At 43.6% G+C, this 25,289-nt stretch overlaps 1 protein-coding gene across 1 annotated transcript in view; it reads left to right on the top strand.

Moving 5' to 3' along the window:
• Positions 1 to 25,289, top strand: part of LOC138853849 (uncharacterized) — a 226,756-nt gene that overhangs the window by 178,305 nt on the left and 23,162 nt on the right. Inside the window, exons 4-5 of the mRNA XM_070093168.1 lie at positions 14,323 to 14,500; positions 20,140 to 20,332. Coding sequence (XP_069949269.1) covers positions 14,323 to 14,500; positions 20,140 to 20,332 — 371 coding nt within the window. The remainder of the gene's footprint in view (positions 1 to 14,322; positions 14,501 to 20,139; positions 20,333 to 25,289) is intronic.

Here is a 25,289-nt window from a genome sequence, read left to right as displayed (position 1 = left end):
GAGAGTAGTAGAGTGAAGACGATGTTGGAGGTAAATTCTGCGTGCTCGTTGATAGAGAGGGCAGTCTAACAGAATGTGGCTAAGCGATACTGGAACTTGACACTGCTCACAGAGTGGAACAGGGTGCCTCTCCATGAGATACCCATGAGTAAGATGAGTGTGGCCAATGTGAAGGCAGGAGAGAGTAGTCTCCCAACCCCGGCACTGATGACAAGAAGACGGCCAGTAACCTATGCTCGGTTTAATAGAATGAAGTTTGTTACTGAGCAGAGTTGACCAACGTTGTTGCCAACGGGTGTGAAGGTGGGTAGCTATTAGAGCAAAATAGTCCAGAAATGGAACACCTCTATATGAAATTGGTAGGTCATGTATTGCTGTCCGCGCAGCAGTGTCTGCCTGTTCATTGCCCTGTACTTCGACATGACCAGGGACCCAACAAAAAACAATATCTTTATGCTTGGTAGAGATACGGCATAGCCAAAGTTGGATATGGAGAACTAGGGGGTGAGGTGTATCAAATTTTCATATAGCCTGTAGAGCACTAAGGGAGTCTGAGACTACCACAAATGATGACACAGGCATAGATGCAATACGAATAAGTGCTGCAAGAATGTCATACAATTCAGCAGTAAAAATGCTAGCCGAAGATAGTAAATGCCCTCGCAGGACGCTCTCCGGAAACACTGCTGCAAATCCGATGCCGTCTGAAGACTTAGAGCCATCTGTGTACACAGCAATGGCATGAGAACGAGAGTGGAAGTGATCAAGAAAAAGAGAGCGGGAAGCCACCATAGGCAGTTGGGCTTTCGAGCAAGGGAGTGAGAAAGAACAGACCCGAACAGCTGGAACTTCCCAGGGGGGTAGGGAAAAGTGAGATGCTACATGAACATATAAAGGTAGTAACTGAAGGGAAGACAAAAGCAAACGTAGGCGAAGAGAAAAGGGATGGAGCAAACAGAGGCGGCGAACAAATAAAGAATGTCTGCTAATATCGGTGACCATTCTATAAATGGAAGGATTGCAGAGATCGTGAGAGTGTACATATTATTATTATAATCAAAAAGTGTTAAGCCACAAGGGCTATACAGCGAGAGTGTACATAGTAGCGAAGGCAATGTGCATCACGGCAATCAGACAAAGATGGAACATTTGCTTCTGCATAGAGGCTCTCAACAGGGGAAGAACGAAAACCACCAAGGCATAAACATAATCCTTGGTGATGGATGGGGTTAAGGCTAGAGAGAGTAGCAGGAGAGGCCGCTGAATAAATCTGGTCACCATAATCGAGTTTCGATAAAATGAGGGCTGAATGTAGGCGAAGCAGAGTTCGATGATCAGCTCCCCAGGAAAGATGAGCAAGGGTTTTAAGAAGGTTCAACAGGCTGTGACGAGTTGCCTTCAGAGAGGTAATGTGAGGTTTCCAGGATAACCTACGGTCAGAGAGAAGGCCTAGAAACCTGACTGTATCACATTCAGGGATACGGGAGCCATAGAGGTACAAAGGATGATCGGAGATGACAGAGCGCCTAGTGAAAGTAATTTGGTGAGTTTTGGTACTGGAAAATTTAAACCCATGCATGGTGGCCCAATTGGAAACACAGTCGACTGCATGCTGGAGAGAAACTGTAATGAGATGACAGTCAGTGCCTGCACAAGCAATAGCGAAGTCATCAACATAGCGTGATGACCAAATATTGGATAGAAGAACAGAGGCCAAATCATTTATAGCAAGGAGAAAAAGTGTTGTGCTCAGAACACATCCCTGAGGGACACCTTCAGCTTGGACGAAGTCCGAGGAAAGCACATTATTGACTCGAACACGGAAATGTCTGTCAGTTAAAAAGTTCTTAAGGAACGAGGGTAGATTGCCTCGGAGGCCTAAGGAGTGGGCTTGGGCCAAAATATTATACCTCCAAGTTGTGTCATATGCCTTCTCAAGGTCAAAAAATATGGCAATAACTGAGTGATTATTCGCAAAGGCATTACGAACATACGTATCCAAGCGTAGTAAGGGGTCTATGGTAGAATGGCCCTTACAAAAGCCATATTGACTAGGGGAGAGACTTTTGTGTGTCTCTAAATACCATATTAAATGTCGATTTACCAGTCATTCCATCACTTTGCAAACTGCACTAGTAAGAGCGATGGGACGATAGTGGGAGGCATCATGTCCTGTAGTACCCGGCTTGCGGAAAGGGAGAACAATGGCAGATTTCCACAGCTGGGGAAGAACTCCTTGTGCCCAAATAAGATTGAAGAGGAGCAAGAGGACTACAAGGGCTGACTGATGTAAATGTTGTAACATACGAATATGTCGTCAGGCCCAGCTGCCGATGATCGGCAAGCTGAGAGTGTTGCCTCCAGTTCCTGAAGTGTAAAAGGCACATTATACTGTTCTTCTCTGAGAGAAGAAAAGTCCAAGGGTACTAACTCTCTGGCAGACTTTGAGGAAAGAAACGAGGGGCATAGATGGAGCCCCCGGCAAATATGGACCAGATGAGCGCCAATTTCAATGGCAACGTCAAGAGGGTTTGCTACATCAATACCGGCGACCCATAGAACAGGAGCCGGGTCAGGAGAGTACTTACCACTCAATTTCCTCACTTTTTTCCAGACTGCACTCATAGAGGAAGCAGAGGTGATGGTGGAAACAATCTTGCCAGCAAGTGCATTTAGCGTCACGGATGACACGGCGAGAGATCGCACGCTTCTGCTTAAAATCAAGAAGTCTCTCAATGGTTCTATTGTACTGGTACCTGCCCCATGCAGAGCGTTTCAAACGTACTGCACAAGCACAAGCAGGAGACCACCTAGGCACGCACTTCTGAGAATGCCTGCCTGAGGTTTGGGGTATAGAATGAGAAGCTGCGGTGAAAAGTGACGTCGAGAAGAGGTGTAAGAGCTCAACAATGGAGGATGAAAAAGGAACCTCACTAAAAGCAGTGAGTTGCGAGTAAAGGCCACAATTTGCCCGATCAAATTGCCAGCGAGGGCTACGGATAGGTGGTGAATATGAAGGAGAAGTAAGAACGATTAGAAAATGATTGCTGTTATGTAAGTCCGGTAGAACAGACCAGGTGAAGTCTAGTGTAGTGGAGGAAGAGCAGACTGATAGATCGATTCAAGAGAGAGTATGAGTACGAGGATCAAAATGGGTGGGTGTACCCGTATTTAAAACATGGAGGGGGTGAGAGGTGAGAAAAGCTTCCAACTGGATGCCACGTGAGTCACAATGAGACCCCCAGAGGAAATGGTGGGCATTAAAATTACCAAGTAACAAAAATGGTTGTGGTAAGGATGAAATAAGAAAGGCAAAATCTGGGATAGAAAATGCTCGAGAAGGAGAGAGATATAAAGAACATATTGTAAGCTACTTATTCAAGAAGATACGGGCTGCAGTGTAATGGAGGTATGGACAAATAGTTGACAGTACGGAATATCATTGCGTAGAAGAGAGGATCCGAAGTATACAATAAATTATAGCCTGAGATAGGTTGGAAAACAGCTGAGCGTAATTTTGGTTCTTGTAAGCAAGCAATGAAGGAAATACCAGGAATCCGTAGGGAAGGGCACCTACGGACTAGAGGGGTTAGAAAAGTCAACATGCGGTGGCATCAGCATCCGAAGATGTTCAAGCAGCAAAGGTACGGAGTATTGCAAAGAATGGTGTTGTGGAGATAGAGGAGAGGGATGAGAAGGAAGAGGAGGTGGATCAGTGTCCATTGAAGGTTTAGTCTCTGCAATATTTTCTGAAATGGCTTCAAGTGTTTCTGAATTCAAAGATGTATGGGAGACAATATTGGAGGTAGAAGGAGGAGGGTGATTAAAGATTGGGACAGTAATGGACTGTACCAAAGTAGAGAGGGACGAAAGAGCGTAGGGGACTGGAGAAGAAGTGTGGGAGGGGACAGAAGAGGCAGAGACCTGGGAGGTGGCAGAAGAGGGAGAAACTTGGGAGGGGACGCGGGTGGAAGGCATAGTACGAGGAGGAGGGTGAGCCTCCACATTTGTAATAGAGCCAGAGAGAGGGGAAGAACTAGGCACAGAGACTGGAAAGGTAAAATGTGGAAGTGGAAGGGAAGGAGGGGGCAAAGAAGATTTGAGCAATGGGGATTTTTTAGACTTCTGAGAAGTAGAGGGGCAATTGGTATAAGGTGTCGTACGAGGTTTTGTCAATACCGGGGGTTGTGAGTAAGGACGCAAAGATGTGAGAACAGACTGAGTTGTAGTCAGAACGTCAGAGCCCAGAACAGCAAAAGGATTAGATACCGGAGTGGCTATGGGAGGGGTAACAGCAGAGGAGGCTTCAAAAGATGGGACCCCAGAAGTGGGGGGACGTTTTGAAACACGAGAATAAGAAACACAAGGTAGTCTCCCTTGGAGGCGGAGGTGAGAAACTGCCATAGCATAAGGGAGACCTTCCGCCTCTTTGAGGCAATGGATTTCACGTTCATTTAAGTAGACCTGGCAACTGCAAGAGTACAAAGGGTGAGCCTCATGACAATTAAGGTAAGATGGAGGTTGACTGCAAGATGTATTAGAATGGTTGTCGGCACCACAGACTGGGCATTCGGCTATAGATCTGCAATATTTCGATGGATGACCAAAACACTAGCAATTTCTACACTGTTGAGGTGTAGGAATCACCCTTTGAACTTGTAACCGATGTCCCACGACATAAACAGAGGATGGGAGTTCACGGCTGTCGAAAGTTAATCGAGCCACATTGCAAGGGTATCATCTCTGCCCGCGGGCAGGAAAGATGTAAGTGTCTACTTTGAGAATTGGGAGATCCTGGAGTTCCAGCTGTTCAAGAATGTCATTGCCACATGACTGGAAATTCTGTTGGACTATGGTATGGGGCAGAATGACAGTACCACTACAAGAATTGAGAGAAAGATGTTTTTCAATAGTGATAGGAGTAGTATCGATATGCGAAAGGAGAGAAAGATCATGAGCTTGGGTAGCATCCTGGACAGTGACAATGCATGTACTGCTCTTGAGAGCATGAAATGAAATATCTCTACCAACATGGCGCAGGAGAGCTTTGCCAATACTATGGTCAGAAAGATAGAAAAAGTCGGTCATAAAGTAAAGAATTTAGTCCATTGTGTGGTCCGAAACTGAACATGGAGAGGGAGTGCATGACGTGTTGGTCTTTTCCGAGTAGAATGGGAAGGTAACGAAGTAACATCATCAGGAGATTGTTGTTGGCATTTAGGAGTAGGACCGGAGTTGGTCCGAAGTGAAACGGGCTGGCGATTCAAAAATTGCCATACCATAGGGGGAGAGGCCGGAAGCATAGTCCAAGGAGAGAGGAGGTCAGACAAATCGAAGGAGTCAGTGGAAGCCCCGGTACCTGAAGCGGGTGAGGAAACAGCACCAGCAAGAGGTACAGGGGCATCAGGAGTGTCCGAAGAGTGGTCAAAAAACAAGGCAGGGTCAGAATGGGGTGCGGTATCAAGAAGGGGCCCGGGGGTAGATTGGGTTCTCCATGGTTAGGTTAGGGAGGAATAATTCCTAGGAGGAATGAAAGGGCCGGAAATCTCCCTCCGTGCCCAAAAGGACCTCAGCACAGCTAGTAGCGCAGATGCAGCATGGAACCCGTGCCATACCCTACCCGTCATGCCAGTAAACTAGCAATCCAGGATAGCAACCTCACATCTGCCGAGCTACCTCGGTGGACAAAAGAGAGGGCGGCCGGATATCTGCCACAAAGCATACCTCCTTCGGCCACCACCCCCAGAATCTGGAAGTGGCTTCCAGAGATACACCCGTCACCCGAAAGACACCCAAAGCCACACTCCGGGATACCGGAGGGATCGGGACATCCCCAGGCGATCCAGATTCCATGGCAAACTACGCCACCGCCAAGAACCTCAACGAAATGGGATGTACCCCGGTACCCTTTTCCCTACCTAGGAACTAGCGCGTCTGTGGGAAAAATCCCAAAGGCCAAAAAGAGGAAGGGCAAAAGGGAGGGGTCGGGAAGAGGAGGAGGAAAGGAAAAGGGGGAGGATGGGATAGGGAAGGGGGGATTTGGGGGTAATTAGGTTTGGTCTGAGGAAGGAGACCAACAGGTCTAATTCTTCAGACCAACAGCCTCTTCACCATGCCAAGGAGCCTCCCTTGGAGAGGAAATTATAGGGGAATAAGTCTGTTGAGTATACCTGGTATAGTGCATGGTAGAGTTATTATTGAAAGAATTAAGAGTAAGACAGAGTAGGATAGCAGGTGAACAAGGAGGCTTTAGGAAAGGTAGGGGGTGTGTAGACAAAGTGTTTACAGTGAAACATATAGGTGAACAGTATTTAGATAAGGCTAAAGAGGTTTTTGTGGCATTTATGGATTTAGAAAAGGCATATGACAGGGTGGATAGGGGGACAATGTGGCAGATTTTGCAAGTGTATGGTATAGGAGGTAGGTTACTGAAAGCAGTGAAGAGTTTTTACGAGAATAGTGAGGCTCAGGTTAGAGTATATAGGAGAGAGGGTGATTATTTCCCAGTAAGAGTAGGCCTTAGACAAGGATGTGTGATGTCACCATGGTTGTTCAATATATTTATAGATGGGGTTGTAAGAGAAGTGAATGCTAGGGTCTTGGCAAGAGGTGTGGAGTTAAAAGATAAAGAATCAAACACAAAGTGGGAGTTGTCACAGTCGCTCTTTGCTGATGACACTGTGCTTTTGGGAGATTCTGAAGACAAGTTGCAGAGGTTGGTGGATGAATTTGGTAGGGTATGTAAAAGAAGAAAATTAAAAGTGAATAGAGGAAAGAGTAAGGTTATGAGAATAAAAAAATTAGGTGATGAAATACTGGATATCAGATTGGAGGGAGAGAGTATGGAGAAGGTGAATGCATTCAGATATTTAGGAGTGGACGTGTCAGCAGATGGGTCTATGAAGGAGGAGGTGAATCACAGAATTGATGAGGGGAAAAGGGTGAGTGGTGCACTTAGGAGTCTGCGGAAAGAACTTTGTCTGTGGAAGCAAAAAGGGGGAATGTATGTGTGTGAAGCATGGGTGATGAATGTTGCAACGAGGAGAAGGCTGGAGGCAGTGGAGATGTCATGTCTGAGGGCAATGTGTGGTGTGAATATAATGCAGAAAATTCGTAGCTTGGAAATTAGGAGGTGTGGGATTATCAAAACTATTATCCAGAGGGCTGAGGAAGGGTTTTTGAGGTGGTTAGGACATGTAGAGAGAATGGAACAAAACAGAATGACTGCGAGTGTATAAATCTGTAGTGGGGGGGAAGGTGGGGTAGGGGTCGGCCTAGGAAGGGTTGGAGGGAGGGGGTAAAGGTTTAGTGTGCGAGGGGCTTGAACTTCCAGCAAGCATGCATGAGCATATTTGGAGATAAATGGTTTTTAATACTTGACATGCTGTTGGAGTGTGAGCAAAGTAACATTTATGAAGGGATTCAGGGAAACCGGCAGGCCGGACTTGGAGAAGGGAAGTACAGTGTCTATGCTCTGAAGGAGGGGTGTTAATGTTGCAATTTTATAATTGTAGTGTAAAGCATCCCTCTGGCAAGACAGTGATGGAGTGAATGATGAAAGTTTTTCTTTTACAAGCCACCCTACCTTGGTGGGAATCGGCCGATGTGTTAACAAAAATAATTACAAGAGTATCTGAAATTATTAGCACCAAAGAAAAAAAAATTACTATCAGCAAATAGCTAAGGTTTCAGGATCATCCCCAATATCATAGCAGAACCTGCTTGCTGATATGAAAACTACCTCCCCATACTGTTCCTATGGAAAATTTTATAGGAGGGTTACCTGTATGTACCTCGACATTATATGCATACAAGTAAACTTGTTGGGAGACAACAACCATATTGTTTACCGTAGTCACCCCCTGTAGATATGTGAGAAAACTTAACCACCCCTGGTCCCTCCAGGTGGTTCCTTCGACATCACAATCATATCCATATCTATCCGAGACCAGTATGAATTGGATAGCACCCACAAGTACGGCGCTACTAATTAATTGTGGACTGTATAGATTATATTAGTTTAACTGAATGAAGGGAGGGGGGGTAGGTTACACATGGATATATCCATCAAGGAAAAACACTTGTACATAATCCCACCACTTACCAGATATTCTCTGGTAGTCACTTGATGTAGCTGGATCACCCATAACCTATCCAATTACAACATACCTAACTGGCCAGCATCAGTATGCTATAACTAGAAGGGTTACTTAACTGTGGGTGATTTATGCTCCTTATTTCCTCCATTCACCATCTCATTTCGATGTCCTGCTACACCAACACGGTTCTTATTCCAACAGGATGAGGTATCCGTTGGTTTGTCCCGGTTTAGAAGTCGTGACTCCATAAAACTTCACTATCCTCGGGACAGGAACCACGAGGACTACATGTGTTCATTCGGAGTAAGGCGACTTATTTCACTTCACACATTCTCTTAACTTAGCGTTATTATCAGCGATTACATTACAATTCACACGACGATTTAAAGTCTCATAATTATTATGCACATTAGAGGTCACTCCATTAAGATCTGAGACCGATGAGTGATGATTAAATCACGGGTATTTTCCCTTGGACACACTCCATGGCATCGCACCAGTCACTACCGGTCCAACCATTATTCACTAATTTTACCACTTTATTATGGTGGTCCTGTAAATCACGTTCCCTCACTCTTCACCAGGAACAGTTATGACACTTCCTATTATGAAGTGAGGCCTGTATTAATCCTTAGGCCTCCGTGAACGCCAATTTCCTTGTCCCATGCTTTCCCAACCTCTTAACTCCATTCCAAACACTCCCGCTCCCTTTATGCCCCGTCTCGACCTCTCCTCTGCCCATCAGCGCCGGCGCAGAGCTTCCCTGTTGGTTCTATTCCATTTTCAAATACATTTTTGACCCATATTTGGGCACTATAGCTTCGGAAGATTAAAATATTTTCCACAGTTCCCAAGGAACTCCCTTGCTTGATACCGTCTTTCTTCGGGCTGCTCCTGAGGCCCTTCAAATCCCAGATTACAAGCCTGGTCTGATCCTCCAGGGCTAGGGTGTTCAAGGTCTCTCTAGCACTATATCCTCTCCTCAGTAACTCTGGTTGATCCTGCTAACTCTCAGGCATTTCTTCTGGGGTGCCAGGTTGCTGCTAAACCCTATGAAAATATTTTTCTGTTTGTCACAAAACACACAAGAACTAAAAAAAAAAAAAAATGGAATATAATTAACAAGATACTACTTCACATTCGTCAAAACAATGAAATGGCATAAAAATAATTCACTTATAAAAGTAGATACAAAAAAAAACAAAAAACAAAAAAAACAAAGCCATTAGCGGAGATACAGTAAACACATTTACACATTAAATTATCATTATTCTTACAATTAACTCTAATCATACAACATATAGGCATCATTTGTGCTATAATAATAAAGCATACAGTTAATAGCCCTTCCCTAGGGTAGTATGACATCTGCCGGCTGGAGTCTGTCTCCCCTTCAGTGAATATAACACAAAAAGACTGCAGTTTATCATTACTGAGCTTTTCTACTTATACTCCTTAAAACAGGTTATGAACTCGCTTGTTAGTAGCAGAATGATGTACATGAGTAGTCGCAAAAAAAGGCTGCTTAAACCGACAAAAGAGTATGAGTGAGTTTTATTTACTGTAACTCACTCTCCTGTTCACTCTGTTTCTCGAACAGAACTCAAAACCCTGTACACAAACTCTTCACAGATTTCTACAAAAGAGCTCAACTCGCCTCTATAAATCTTATTTCTACTTATAATACTTATTACACAGAATACTAATACTAGAAAAAATAATCGGATACAAGAAAATGAACTTTATACACTGTATTACAGATTAACAAAAATTCTAGTGAAAACTTATTGGAAACACCAATAATAGAAGAACAACATGCGAGGATGATCTCACTTCTAATACATTTCTTGAGTTAATTCCCAGCTTTTAAAGTACTAATGATGTTTTCAAAACGTCTACAGATGCTACAGTAATAACACTAAGCTAACAGAGGGAAAATTCTTAGGAATCCACCTCGATAAAAGACTCAAATTTCATACACATATACAACAAATTTCTAAGAAAATTTCCAAGACTGTAGGCATACTATCGAAGATACGGTACTATGTTCCACAGTCAGCCCTCCTGGCCCTATATCACTCTCTTATTTACCCCTATCTCACCTATGGAATTTGTGCATGGGGCTCAACAACAATTAACCATCTCAGACCACTAATTACCCAACAAAAGGCTGCAGTTAGAATGATAACAAATTCTCACTACAGGCAACACACTCCACCAATATTCAAAACACTCAACCTACTCACCATACAAAACATCCATACTTATTATTGCACTTATTACATACATAGAACACTTAACTCTGATATTAACCCTCCCCTCAAACATCTCCTTGCCAACCTCAACAGAACACATGACCATAACACAAGGCACAGATCACTCTTTGATGTTCCTCGTGTCCATCTCACGCTATGCAAAAACTCAATGCACATAAAAGGCCCTAAAATCTGGAATTCATTACCTGTAAATATAAAAGAAACACTACCTGTTTATAAATTCAAGCCTCTTCTCAAAGTTCACTTACTCAAAACCAAATAAATACTGAATAACTGAACCATATAAATTGTATATCTTAAATGTTTCTCACAATTATATCACACAAATGTTAAACCTAACTTTGTTATTTTTTTTAAATACACTACCTAACAGAATACTCCATTCTACTGAATGTACAACAATGCATGCAACCATATGACCTGTCTTTGTAATACTCATTTGTGCTTTATAGTTATCTGTTTACAATAATGTTTTATCACTGATTTCATCATTGCTTAGTTAATCTTAAGTTAATTTTAAGCCAGCCCGTAATGCTATGCATATAAGTGGCTTTGGCATGCTGCTCTTACCTGTATTTTTTGTACCTCTGTTTGTATGCTAAAATTTCTAAATAAATAAATAAATAAATAAAAAATAAATAATAATGATAATAATAATACTGTAATAATAATAATGAAATAAATAATACTGACAATACTTTTGTGCGTGTGTGTGTATGAGTGTGTATGAGTGTGTATGAGTGTGTATGTGTGTGTATGAGTGTGTATGTGTGTGTATGTGTGTGTATGAGTGTGTATGAGTGTGTATGTGTGTGTATGTGTGTGTATGTGTGTGTATGAGTGTGTATGAGTGTGTGTGAGTGTGTATGTGTGTGTATGAGTGTGTATGAGTGTGTATGAGTGTGTGTGAGTGTGTGTGAGTGTGTATGAGTGTGTATGTGTATGAGTGTGTATGAGTGTGTATGTGTGTGTATGAGTGTGTATGAGTGTGTATGAGTGTGTGTGAGTGTGTATGAGTGTGTATGTGTGTGTATGAGTGTGTATGAGTGTGTATGAGTGTGTGTGAGTGTGTATGAGTGTGTATGAGTGTGTATGAGTGTGTATGAGTGTGTATGAGTGTGTATGAGTGTGTATGAGTGTGTATGAGTGTGTATGAGTGTGTATGAGTGTGTATGAGTGTGTATGAGTGTGTATGAGTGTGTATGAGTGTGTATGAGTGTGTGTACTCACCTAGTTGTACTCGCCTAGTTGTACTCACCTAGTTGTACTCACCTAGTTGTACTCACCTAGTTGTACTCACCTAGTTGAGGTTGCAGGGGTTGAGTCCAAGCTCCTGGCCCCGCCTCTTCACTGGTCGCTACTAGGTCACTCAACCTGAACCGTGAGCTTTATCATACCTCTGCTTTAAGCTATGTATGGATCCTACCTCTAGAACATCGCTTCCCAAACTATTCCACTTCCTGACTACTCTGTGGCTGAAGAAATACTTCCTAACATCCCTGTGATTCATCTGTGTCTTCAGCTTCCAACTGCGTCCCTTTGTTGCTGTGTCCAATCTCTGGAACATCCTGTCTTTGTTCACCTTGTCAATTCCTCTCAGTATTTTGTATGTCGTTATCATGTCCCCCTATCTCTCCTGTCCTCCAGTGTCGTCAGGTTGATTTCCCTTAACCTCTCCTCATAGGACATACCTCTTAGCTCTGGAACTAGTCTTGTTGCAAACCTTTGCACTTTCTCTAGTTTCTTTACGTGCTTAGCTAGGTGTTTACCTGGAGAGAGCTCCGGGGGTCAACGCCCCCGCGGCCCGGTCTGTGACCAGGCCTCCTGGTGGATCAGAGCCTGATCAACCAGGCTGTTACTGCTGGCTGCACGCAAACCAACGTACGGGCCACAGCCCGGCAGTGGGTTCAAAACTGGTGCCGCATACTCCAATATGGGCCTGACGTACACGGTGTACAGGGTCCTAAACGATTCCTTATTAAGATGTCGGAATGCTGTTCTGAGGTTTGCTGGGCGCCCATATGCTGCAGCAGTTATTTGGTTGATGTGCGCTTCAGGAGATGTGCCTGGTGTTATACTCACCCCAAGATCTTTTTCCTTGAGTGAGGTTTGTAGTCTTTGGCCCCCCTAGACTGTACTCCGTCTGCGGTCTTCTTTGCCCATCCCCAATCTTCATGATTTTGCACTTGGTGGGGTTGAACTCCAGGAGCCAATTGCTGGACCAGGTCTCCAGCCTGTCCAGATCCCCTTTGTAGTTCTGCCTGGTCTTCGATCGAATGAATTCTTCTCATCAACTTCACGTCATCTGCAAACAGGGACACTTCGGAGTCTATTCCTTCCGTCATGTCGTTCACAAATGTGTGTGTGTGTATGTGTCGGGGTCGAGTCACAGCTCCTGGCCCTGCCTCTTCGCTGATCGTTACTAGATCCTCTCTTTCTCTGCTTCCTGAGCTTTGTCATACCTCGTCTTAAAGCTATGTATTAGTCCATTTTGCTAGTGTGTGTGTGTGTGTGTGTGTGTGTGTGACGCAACAATCAATATTTGCACCAATAACTCATTACAGTTGTGACCGGGTGTGGAAGTGTGAATTGCTCATTACACTATAATTTGTTCATGATTGTAGCCATGTATAAACGTAAGTAACCATTCTTACAGTATTCATTACCTTTGTAACTTGTGAGTTCATTACCTTTGTACCTAGTTCAGCTATCAAATCTTTGGGGGCCCAGTCCCTGGACCCATTACGTACCTCTGTAATCTGTAAATACCTTTGTAACTTGTCATGATTGTGACCAGACCTACCTGGAGTTCATTACCTTTGTAAATTGTGAGTTCATTACCTTTGTAATTGTGAGTTCATTACCTCTGTAACTTGCTCAGCTATCAGAACTCTGGAGTCCAGTCCCTGGGCCAATTATGTACCTCTGTAATCTTTTGACTACCGCCCACAGGATGTGTATGGGGTGCATAATAAACATATTAAACTAACAATACTTTTCCAATTAAACACTTTCCTTGTTCTTCATTGCATTTCAATACAACAACGATGCTAGATGACATTACCTATCTAATCTTTTAATTAAACTGCATTCAGTTCCTACACTTGAGTTACAGAACCATGCACGTGGTAAATAGGTAAGGATACAGACAAGAAATACACAGTGAGGACAGTCATGAAGCTTTCACAACAAATATTTATCACATCTTACATAAATAACGCTCAAGGTGCTGATTTGCTTCATGACATTGATGCCACCAAAATAGGCCATCCAATTCTTTCTAATGAGAACATTAGAGAACTCCAGGAAGATTTGAATAGACTGATGCAGAATAAGTGGCAGATGCAGCTTAATATAGACAAATGCAAAGTTTTAAATGTTAAACAGGAAAATAACCATGCCACATTTAAACTAAATAATGTAGATCTTAATATTACTGACTGCGTAAAGGCTTTACGAGTTCTGGTTAGCAGTAATCTGAAACCAAGACAACATTACAGAAGTATTCGCAATAGGTGAACAGAATCCTTGGCTTCATATGAAGAAGCATAAATAATAGAAGTCTTCAGGTCGTTCTTCATCTCTATATATATTTGTTAGGCCTCATTTAGATTATGCTGCACAGTTCTGGTCATCGTATTACAGAATAGAAATAAATGTACTGGAAAATGTACGAGTGAGGATGACAAGGTTGATCCTCTATTTTTTTTTTTTTTTTATTCGCCGATCCTCTATATGAGAAATCTTCTCTATGAGGATAGACTGAGGACCTTGAATCTGCATTAGGTAGCGAATATACATATTTATGCTAAAACGTCCTGGATAAAGATATCACAGCTTAACATTACAAGAGTAGGAGTGTTTTAAAATATCCGGGATAGAAACTCTTTAGGTTAAAACTCTAATCGAAATACTATGACAAAAAAAAAAAAACTTCATTTCTACAGAAACAATAGTACTGGTGCTAAAGATGGTGCTGTTGTTGGTGGTAACGCAGCAGGTGGTGGTGGAACAGCTGGCAGAAGTGAACACTGGACAATATTTGGTGACTCTCACATGCGTTACCTCTTCGCTTCATTTCTCACCAGATTCATGAGCCCCACCCTCCAGTACCAACTAAATGCAGTGAGTAATTTTCACTTACTGATTTATAGAATATTTTAATGTATTTGCAGAAATCAGTGCAGACAATTTTACAAAATTGTTTGCACACACAGGGCAAAAGGTTGAATGGAACTGAGCTTGAGATATTTCTGCATGTGGATAAATTATGGGAAGACATTGAGATGCGCGATGTGAAAATCAACTTTCGAATGAGCTACTACTGGGACACATTGCTGAAGAGGCTGCCGAATATTTTTTTTTATATTTTATTTAAAACATTATAAATTACAAGGTGGTATAAAATATTAAATAACACCACAGTACAGGATCTGAACAAGATGACTAAGAATCATATCACAAGTGCAGAAGAAAAATTTTGGAAACCCAATACATAATACGAATGTGTAACAAACACGCAAAATACATACACATCATTCACTGACACACATCATACAAAATGATAAAATATCTGACACATACACACAAAACTGTTGGAGGGGGGACCGACCCCCCCCCATGAAAACCCATCTATAAATACATCCACATCATTCGCACACTTAATAATCACAGCAGTGATCAAACATTAATTTATGTAACGTTTATATATACATGCAACTGTTTATGAAATTTTACTTAAGAACAAACTCTGTTAATTGTTCGAAAACATTACTCCATAACAAAAACAAGCATTACACAAATTACATAATCATATAAATCATCATCAACTGCAAAATTTTTACAGCATACGTTGCATCAGCAACGTAACTTAATACCATTACAAAAGTTGTGGAAAACAAACTATGTAAATACATATATAAAAACCATCTAAGAGGAATTAAATTCCCTACAAAATTACAATAAATACTACGAAAATACGTACCAGAAAAATTATCTTTGCAAAAACTGGTAGACCAACATGGACAGTGACTTCTATAACTCCATTTTAATCACAAACTGTAATTTATACAAATCCTGGGGTTATCAAAACCTTTTACACAAAACTTACATGTCAACACAGCACCACGCAGTACATTACAAAACCACACCCTTACCTCCCTCAACTCTTCACAGAAATAAACTGCATGAAAAGCTGTTTCCTGTTCTCCACAGTGATCGCAGGTCTGTTCCCTCACCAATCCCATTGAACACAAAACAGCTTTCGATGCTAATATCCCCATCATAAATCTATATACAAACTCCCGTACTCTCGGCGTTAACTTAAGCTTTCGAAAGTCATTCCATATCATCCCCCAATCATACAAGGGATAAACCGATACCCCCTGTATGATTTCCGGCCTTCTGCTCATCGCCACCAAGTGCCCCACCCTAAATTTTGCCACCTCCCTAATCAATAACAAAAACCTCAGCATATCCTCGCATTCAATTAATTCTTTTCCGCTCCACCATCTCTGCACATCCTCCATCACTTTCCCCACTCTAACCCCTCTTTCCCCCCCCTCCCTAACGAACCTCTGTTTCACATATAAGGCCTTTACTCTCAGCCCCAACGCTAAAAGGCCTACTCCTCCACTGTGTATATTCGACATCACCACCTCCTTGCTTCGCCATGCCCTCCCAAAGCCCCAAACATAATGTAATGCCCTTCTCTGAATCTCCTGTACGTCCTGAGTCCGCAATGGATACAGCACAGCCATACTCCACACTTTACTATAAACTAATGAATTTATGATTATCGCCCACTGTTGTAAGGTGACGTCCCCCACCCGTAAACTCCGTAACCTTTTTACTGCCTTCTCCACCACAACCTTCGAATTCACCTGCCTAGCCTCCTGCGCATCTGTCATGTATATAACTCCACAAATTTTTAGCCGAACCACCACTTCCCACCCAAACTGCAATCCCAAGGCCCCCCCCCCCACCAAGGAACCCACCTCCAGCAAACTTGATTTTGCTCTGTTCACCCTCATTCCAGACGCCCTCCCAAAAAAGCTCTAACACTCATTCCACCGTCTGCAATCCCTCCAATCCATCTATCAGAACAGTGGTATTGTCCACATACCCCACCACATCTATACACCCATCCTTCTCCCCATTTAAAATTCCCCCCCCCCTCAACGAGCCCATAAAATGGATGCTGCATTCACGCAAACAATATTTGAGACAGGGGACATCCCTGTCTCAATCCCCTCTCCATCTTGACAGACCTACCCAACCTGCCATTAATTTGAACCTGCACCATTGCAGATGAATACATTGTACCAACCCACCTCACCACTCCCATGCCAAAACCGAGATGCAACAAACTAGCCCTCAGAAAGTTTCTATCCACACAGTCATATGCATTTTCCCAATCAATACCCAAAAGCCCTCCCCCGTTGCAACCCTCCAAAAAATCCCTAATGCGGCCATGCCCATCTCTCATGCTTCTGCCTGGAATACCCATCTGCCCCTTATGAATAACCCCACCTAACACCTTCTTCATCCTATTGCCCAGTATCTTTGCAAAAATCTTGTAGTCGGCACACATTAGCGAAATAGCTCTGTATGCACTCAATACTTTTCCCTCTTGCTTTTTGCGTACTAATACGACCACACCCGTTTGCTGTGTCTGTCCTAACTGTCCCTCCCGTCGCATACAATTCATGACCCTCACCAGACAGTACTTAATGTGCTCCCATTGAATTCTTTAAAAATAATTTGAAATCCCATCTATACCCGGTGCCTTGCCAGTACTCATGTTGAACACAGTCTCCTCAACTTCCCCCATGCTAATCTCACCTCCCATCCCCATGCCCTCCTCTCCACACGACCCTAACCCTCTCCCCCCCCACACCTCCTCAATAGCATCGCCTTCCTCCCCCTTCCCCCACTTCCTTTGGAACCAGAAATCAGCATAATTACTCATGCCTTCTGTAGTATTTAGTACGATAAGATAAGATAAGATTTCGTTCGGATTTTTAACCCCGGAGGGTTAGCCACCCAGGATAACCCAAGAAAGTCAGTGCGTCATCGAGGACTGTCTAACTTATTTCCATTGGGGTCCTTAATCTTGCCCCCCAGGATGCGACCCACACCAGTCGGCTAACACCCAGGTACCTATTTGCTGCTAGGTGAACAGGACAATAGATGTAAGGAAATGTGTCGGAATTTCCACCCCTTATGATATCCACCCATACCCTCACTTACCTCCAAGTTTAAAATAGCCGAATCCTTCTGTCTTACCCTAAAACCACGCAAAACACTTCCCAAAGGTTTATCCCCCCGCAGCACAGCCTCCATTCCCGCCCTTACACGTACGGCATCAAATCTATCATTATGTAACTCTGCCAACCTGTCCCTGAGTTGCACCATGTTTCCATACTGCCGCTCCCCTTCCTCATAACACCCATTTAGCTGATATTCCAAATAATTTTGCAACCCATACCTCCACCCTGCCTCTTCAATTCCCTTCCTTTTATAAAAACCTGCAATACCCGGCTTAGCGTGCCTTTCCCACCATTCTAAGACACAACTCCACCTCTCTAGAATCCCCAAAAGTTTGCCACCATTCCCCAAACGCCATACTCACCTCCTCACTCCTCACGAGTCTTGCATTTAATTTCCAAAAACCCGATTGTATCCTAACCATACCCTCCCAATCAAGATCTGCCATAACTGCCCTATGATCAGAAAACCCCCACATCAAAAGTCCTAACTCCCAACACACGTACAGCTTCCGTTGCATAGATCCTATCTAATCTTGCAGCATAATCCCGTCTGACAAACGTATACTCAACCCACCAACCACCCCTTCCCACAACATCCAAAACCCCACATCTCCCAACACATTGCGTAACATGCCCAACATACACCCCGCCCCCTTCGGTTCCACATCCCCACCCCGAATAACACAATTCCTTAAATAGTACATCAAAAATTCCCTTACAAAGTTCTTGACTCGTGTGTTGCCATCCGCGGGCATATATACTCCTATAAAACAAACCCTCGTTGCACCCCACTCTCCCTCCACCCTCACGACCCTCCCCCCCTCCTCCCACCCCAAAATACGCAATGGACTGGTTTCCTTTACAGCCACAGCAACCCCACCTTTCAACCTCAAAGAGCCACTCACATACAACTTATATCCTTTCAAAGACAGCTCACAACCAAACTTATAATTGTGTTCCTGAATGAAACATATATCTATATTAAATCTCCTTAAAAACCATTCCAACCACACTCTTTTTACCTCAGCTCTCAGGCCATTAACATTAATCGTTACAACCTTGAATTATGACAGTAAAGGCGGCTTGCCCCGCCGCCTTGGAAGGGTACCCGCGTGACTTGGCTGCTGACTAGAGCCACGTTTGGCACCCTGTCTGTCCAGTCCCCCAACCCTCCCCCCCTTGTCCTTTGAACCTTTCAGTACTTCAGTACCGCTACAACCACTCTCCGGGAGGTCCAACCTGGGCCTCCAAGACTTCTTTCCAGGTCTCTGCCCGGGCGTTAAGACGTCATCCATATCCTACGTCCCAGCTGTTCTCTTGCGTGAACCTCCGTCTCCACACGTAACCTCTTCTGTGCACTCTCTGTGCACCTCAGCCACTACCATGTGCACCTTGCCCTCATTACACACGGTCTCCCCACGTCCCGATGCTTCTGTTGTCTCCTCCAATGAGCATCCACGCTGCTCATCATCCAGACTCCCCTCCACCTCACTCAGGAAAGTATTCAAAACCTCATCCAGCATTCCATCGTATTGCAATACAGGCTCACCGTCATTGCTCGTCGTCGTTGTTTGCTCAGGCCCCGTCCCAACCGGTAATGTAGCCTCTGCTTTATCCACTTCCTCACTCCAACTGCACGATGCCTTCCTTTCGGCCGCACCTGTCTCCGGCACCACAGGACCCAACTGCTGATCCACCGGTGTTGGCATCTGTTCCCTCCATCCTGGTTTCCTATGGGATTGGGCTGCAATATGGTCAAATGATCCACACAGCCTACATGTCCTTCTCTGTCCCACATAGTATACATAGACATGCGTTCAGAGCTCTTCCAATAAAACATACGAAGATATTGATTGTCGTAACGTCATCTTCAGATTGAAGGATCCCTCGGGCAGTCCCACATAAGGCCCACCCTTCCACACTCCCAATTCCGCCGCATGAATCTTGCCATAACGACAGAATACCGCTACCACATACTCTGTAGCTTCAAAGGGCACATTTCTGACTTTTACATGTGTCACATAGCTGGATGGATCATGTAGACATACCTCCACTGCTGTATTCACGGCCATCCTCTTCTCTTGGTACGTGTCAACTATGCTTGAGTAAAATCCAGCATTTATGAATTTGATGAAAATCCTCGTAACTCAGTTAACAGCCACACCATAAAGTTCTTCATTGGGTATCCCATACATATCACGAATAATCGAAGGGGTATCGCCTGCATTGTAGAACTGCTTAGGGTACCACGTATCAGCTCAACACAAACAGTATTCACACGGTGGCCATGTCTGTCCGCCATTTTGATTGCTCGAAACAAGAAAACTGCGCAGAAAACCAACTGAATCAGGAGCGTCTGCGCAGCAGGCCCGCACAGCCCGAGAGCGATGAGGACAATGACTGAGTAATTTTCACTTGTTGATTTATAGAATATTTTAATGTATTTGCAGAAATCAGTGCAGATAATTTTAACAAAATTGTTTGCACACACAGGGCAAATGGTTGAATGGAACTGAGCTTGAGATATTTCTGCATGTGAATAAATTATCGCAAGACATTGAGATGCGCGATGTGAAAATCAACTTTCGAATGAGCTACTACTGGGACACATTGCTGAAGAGGCTGCCGAATATTATGTCAGAGTGGGAGAAGAACCGTCAAGGGACACCCACACTCGTAATCCTTGGTCAGTTCTCGTTACTCTTCTAACATTTTGTATACGAGAGTAGCTTTTTCACAATTTTTTTTGTATAAGGACATTGGTAAACAATTTCAGATTATGAACCAAAACTAACCTTCCAGCCTAACCTAATCCTGCTAAAATTAATGAAAAATAAATGTTAATTTGCCAATATTATCTAAGAATTTGCTAAACTATTTTTCACCGTTCTCTATCCTTTGTCTCTATCTTTGCTAAAATAAATATTCTACTCCTATTGTACTTGCAACTACCAGTACCCATCCAGGTGTCATCCACAACTATCAGTGTCTCCTACAACACAACATACTACACTGTTCATCCAGGTGCCATCCACAACTATCAGTGCCTCCTACAACACATCATACTACACTGTCCATCCAGGTGTCATCCACAACTATCAGTGCCTCCTACAACACAACACACTACACTGTCCATCCAGGTGTCATCCACAACTATCAGTGCCTCCTACAACACAACATACTACACTGACCATCCAGGTGCCATCCACAACTATCAGTGCCTCCTACAACACAATACACTACACTGTCCATCCAGGTGTCATCCACAACTATCAGTGTCTCCTACAACACAACTCACTACACTGTCCATCCAGGTGTCATCCACAACTATCAGTGTCTCCTACAACACAACTCACTACACTGTCCATCCAGGTGCCATCCACAACTATCAGTGTATCCTACTACACAACACACTACACTGTCCATCCAGGTGCCATCCACAACTATCAGTGCCTCCTACAACACAACATACTACACTGTCCATCCAGGTGTCATCCACAACTATCAGTGTATCCTACTACACAACACACTACACTGTCCATCCAGGTGCCATCCACAACTATCAGTGCCTCCTACAACACAACATACTACACTGTCCATCCAGGTGTCATCCACAACTATCAGTGTATCCTACTACACAACACACTACACTGTCCATCCAGGTGCCATCCACAACTATCAGTGTATCCTACAACACAACATACTACACTGTCCATCCAGGTGTCATCCACAACTATCAGTGTCTCCTACAACACAACATACTACACTGTCCATCCAGGTGTCATCCACAACTATCAGTGCCTCCTACAACACAACATACTACACTGTCCATCCAGGTGTCATCCACAACTATCAGTGCCTCCTACAACACAACATACTACACTGTCCATCCAGGTGTCATCCACAACTATTAGTGCCTCCTACAACACAACATACTACACTGTCCATCCAGGTGTCATCCACAACTATCAGTGTCTCCTACAACACAACTCACTACACTGTCCATCCAGGTGTCATCCACAACTATCAGTGTCTCCTACAACACAACATACTACACTGTCCATCCAGGTGTCATCCACAACTATCAGTGCCTCCTACAACACAACATACTACACTGTCCATCCAGGTGTCATCCACAACTATCAGTGTATCCTACAACACAACATACTACACTGTCCATCCAGGTGTCATCCACAACTATCAGTGTCTCCTACAACACAACTCACTACACTGTCCATCCAGGTGTCATCCACAACTATCAGTGTCTCCTACAACACAACTCACTACACTGTCCATCCAGGTGTCATCCACAACTATCAGTGTCTCCTACAACACAACATACTACACTGTCCATCCAGGTGTCATCCACAACTATCAGTGCCTCCTACAACACAACATACTACACTGTCCATCCAGGTGTCATCCCCAACTATCAGTGCCTCCTACAACACAACATACTACACTGTCCATCCAGGTGTCATCCACAACTATCAGTGCCTCCTACAACACAACTCACTACACTGTCCATCCAGGTGTCATCCACAACTATCAGTGTCTCCTACAACACAACATACTACACTGTCCATCCAGGTGGCATCCACAACTATCAGTGTCTCCTACAACACAACATACTACACTGTCCATCCAGGTGTCATCCACAACTATCAGTGTCTCCTACAACACAACATACTACACTGTCCATCCAGGTGTCATCCACAACCATCAGTGTCTCCTACAACACGACATACTACACTGTCCATCCAGGTGTCATCCACAACTATCAGTGTCTCCTACAACACAATATACTACACTGTCCATCCAGGTGTCATCCACAACCATCAGTGTCTCCTACAACACAACATACTACACTGACCATCCAGGTGTTATCCACAACTATCAGTGCCTCCTACAACACGACATACTACACTGTCCATCCAGGTGTCATCCACAACTATCAGTGTATCCTACAACACGACATACTACACTGTCCATCCAGGTGTCATCCACAACCATCAGCGTCTCCTACAACACGACATACTACACTGTCCATCCAGGTGCCATCCACTACTATCAGTGCCTCCTACAACACGACATACTACACTGTCCATCCAGGTGCCATCCACTACTTTCAGTGTCTCCTACAACACGACATACTACACTGTCCATCCAGGTGTCATCCACTACTATCAGTGTCTCCTACAACACAACATACTACACTGTCCATCCAGGTGTCATCCACAACCATCAGCGTCTCCTACAACACGACATACTACACTGTCCATCCAGGTGCCATCCACTACTATCAGTGTATCCTACAACACGACATACTACACTGTCCATCCAGGTTTCATCCACAACCATCAGTGTCTCCTACAACACGACATACTACACAGTCCATCCTGGTGTCATCCACTACTATCAGCGTCTCCTACAACACGACATACTACACTGTCCATCCAGGTGCCATCCACAACCATCAGTGTCTCCTACAACACGACATACTACACTGTCCATCCAGGTGTCATCCAGAAGTATCAGTGTCTCCTACAACACGACATACTACACTGTCCATCCAGGTGTCATCCACTACTATCAGTGTCTCCTACAACACGACATACTACACTGTCCATCCAGCTGTCATCCAGAAGTATCAGTGTCTCCTACAACACGACATACTACACTGTCCATCCAGGTGTCATCCACTACTATCAGTGTCTCCTACAACACGACATACTACACTGTCCATCCAGGTGTCAACCACAACTATCAGTGCCTCCTACAACACAACATACTACACTGTCCATCCAGGTGTCATCCACAACCATCAGTGTCTCCTACAACACAACATACTACACTGTCCATCCAGGTGTCATCCACAACTATCAGTGCCTCCTACAACACGACATACTACACTGTCCATCCAGGTGTCATCCACTACTATCAGTGTCTCCTACAACACGACATACTACACTGTCCATCCAGGTGTCATCCAGAAGTATCAGTGTCTCCTACAACACGACATACTACACTGTCCATCCAGGTGTCATCCACTACTATCAGTGTCTCCTACAACACGACATACTACACTGTCCATCCAGGTGTCATCCACAACCATCAGCGTCTCCTACAACACAACATACTACACTGTCCATCCAGGTGTCATCCACAACTATCAGTGTCTCCTACAACACAACATACTACACTGTCCATCCAGGTGTCATCCACAACTATCAGTGCCTCCTACAACACGACATACTACACTGTCCATCCAGGTGTCATCAATTACTATCAGTGTCTCCTACAACACGACATACTACACTGTCCATCCAGGTGTCATCCACTACTATCAGTGCCTCCTACAACACAACATACTACACTGTCCATCCAGGTGTCATCCACAACTATCAGTGTCTCCTACAACACAACATACTACACTGTCCATCCAGGTGTCATCCACTACTATCAGTGTCTCCTACAACACGACATACTACACTGTCCATCCAGGTGTCATCCACTACTATCAGTGTCTCCTACAACACGACATACTACACTGTCCATCCAGGTGTCATCCAGAAGTATCAGTGTCTCCTACAACACGACATACTACACTGTCCATCCAGGTGTTATCCACTACTATCAGTGTCTCCTACAACACGACATACTACACTATTCCTCTGGAACCAACATCTACAAAACAGCTGCACAAAATATAATACAGTAAGAGAAAGTAACATAAGAAATTGGTAATACAGTAATTTCAGAAGGGGACCAGGTGACTATTAAGACGATTAGGAAGTGGAGAGTAAAGAGTTTTGTTGATAAGGAAACAGTAAAGTTTTGAGTTGATGGAAGAGTACAACAGTGATTTAATGATAACAATGAACCTAACAGTTAATTCAATGATAGAAATGAAACGTTAGAAATTACGGGGGGTATTTTTTTTCACGAGAATGCCCACTGTCTCAGCTCCCCAACTAACTCCGGGACTCTACATTAGGAATATATGTTTCTTGTAAATTTATAGTGAAAATTCTCGTCAGTAAAATTGGCTAATTTAGTGGACTGTGTAATTATAAAGAAGTTATGAAGAAATGACGGCTTTAGGTATTTTGTTTCATCTATTATTTATCAATTATTAAACACATTATTTCAACTGAATAAAGAACATATATTATTACTTACCAAGTTATTACCTTAACGTCTCCAACAAGATTAACAACCAGAAAATTGGTCAACATCCAGCAGCCTTACCTCTTGTGTTGTTTATAATTCACACTGTGAGACGAACATTAATAACTGGATGATACATGTGGTAGACAATGTGTCATTCACACTGTGAGACTAACATTAATAACTGGATGATACATGTGGTAGACAATGTGTCATTCACACTGTGAGACTAACATTAATAACTGGATGATACATGTGGTAGACAATGTGTCATTCACACTGTGAGACGAACATTAATAACTGGATGATACATGTGGTAGACAATGTGTCATTCACACTGTGAGACGAACATTAATAACTTGATGATACATGTGGTAGACAATGTGTCATTCACACTGGGAGACAACATTAATAACTGGATGATACATGTGGTAGACTATGTGTCATTCACACTGGGAGATGAACATTAATAA

Source organism: Cherax quadricarinatus, chromosome 42, assembly GCF_038502225.1.
Source record: "Cherax quadricarinatus isolate ZL_2023a chromosome 42, ASM3850222v1, whole genome shotgun sequence".
NCBI lineage: Eukaryota > Metazoa > Arthropoda > Malacostraca > Decapoda > Parastacidae > Cherax > Cherax quadricarinatus.
This window is presented reverse-complemented; position numbering and strand designations above follow the sequence as displayed.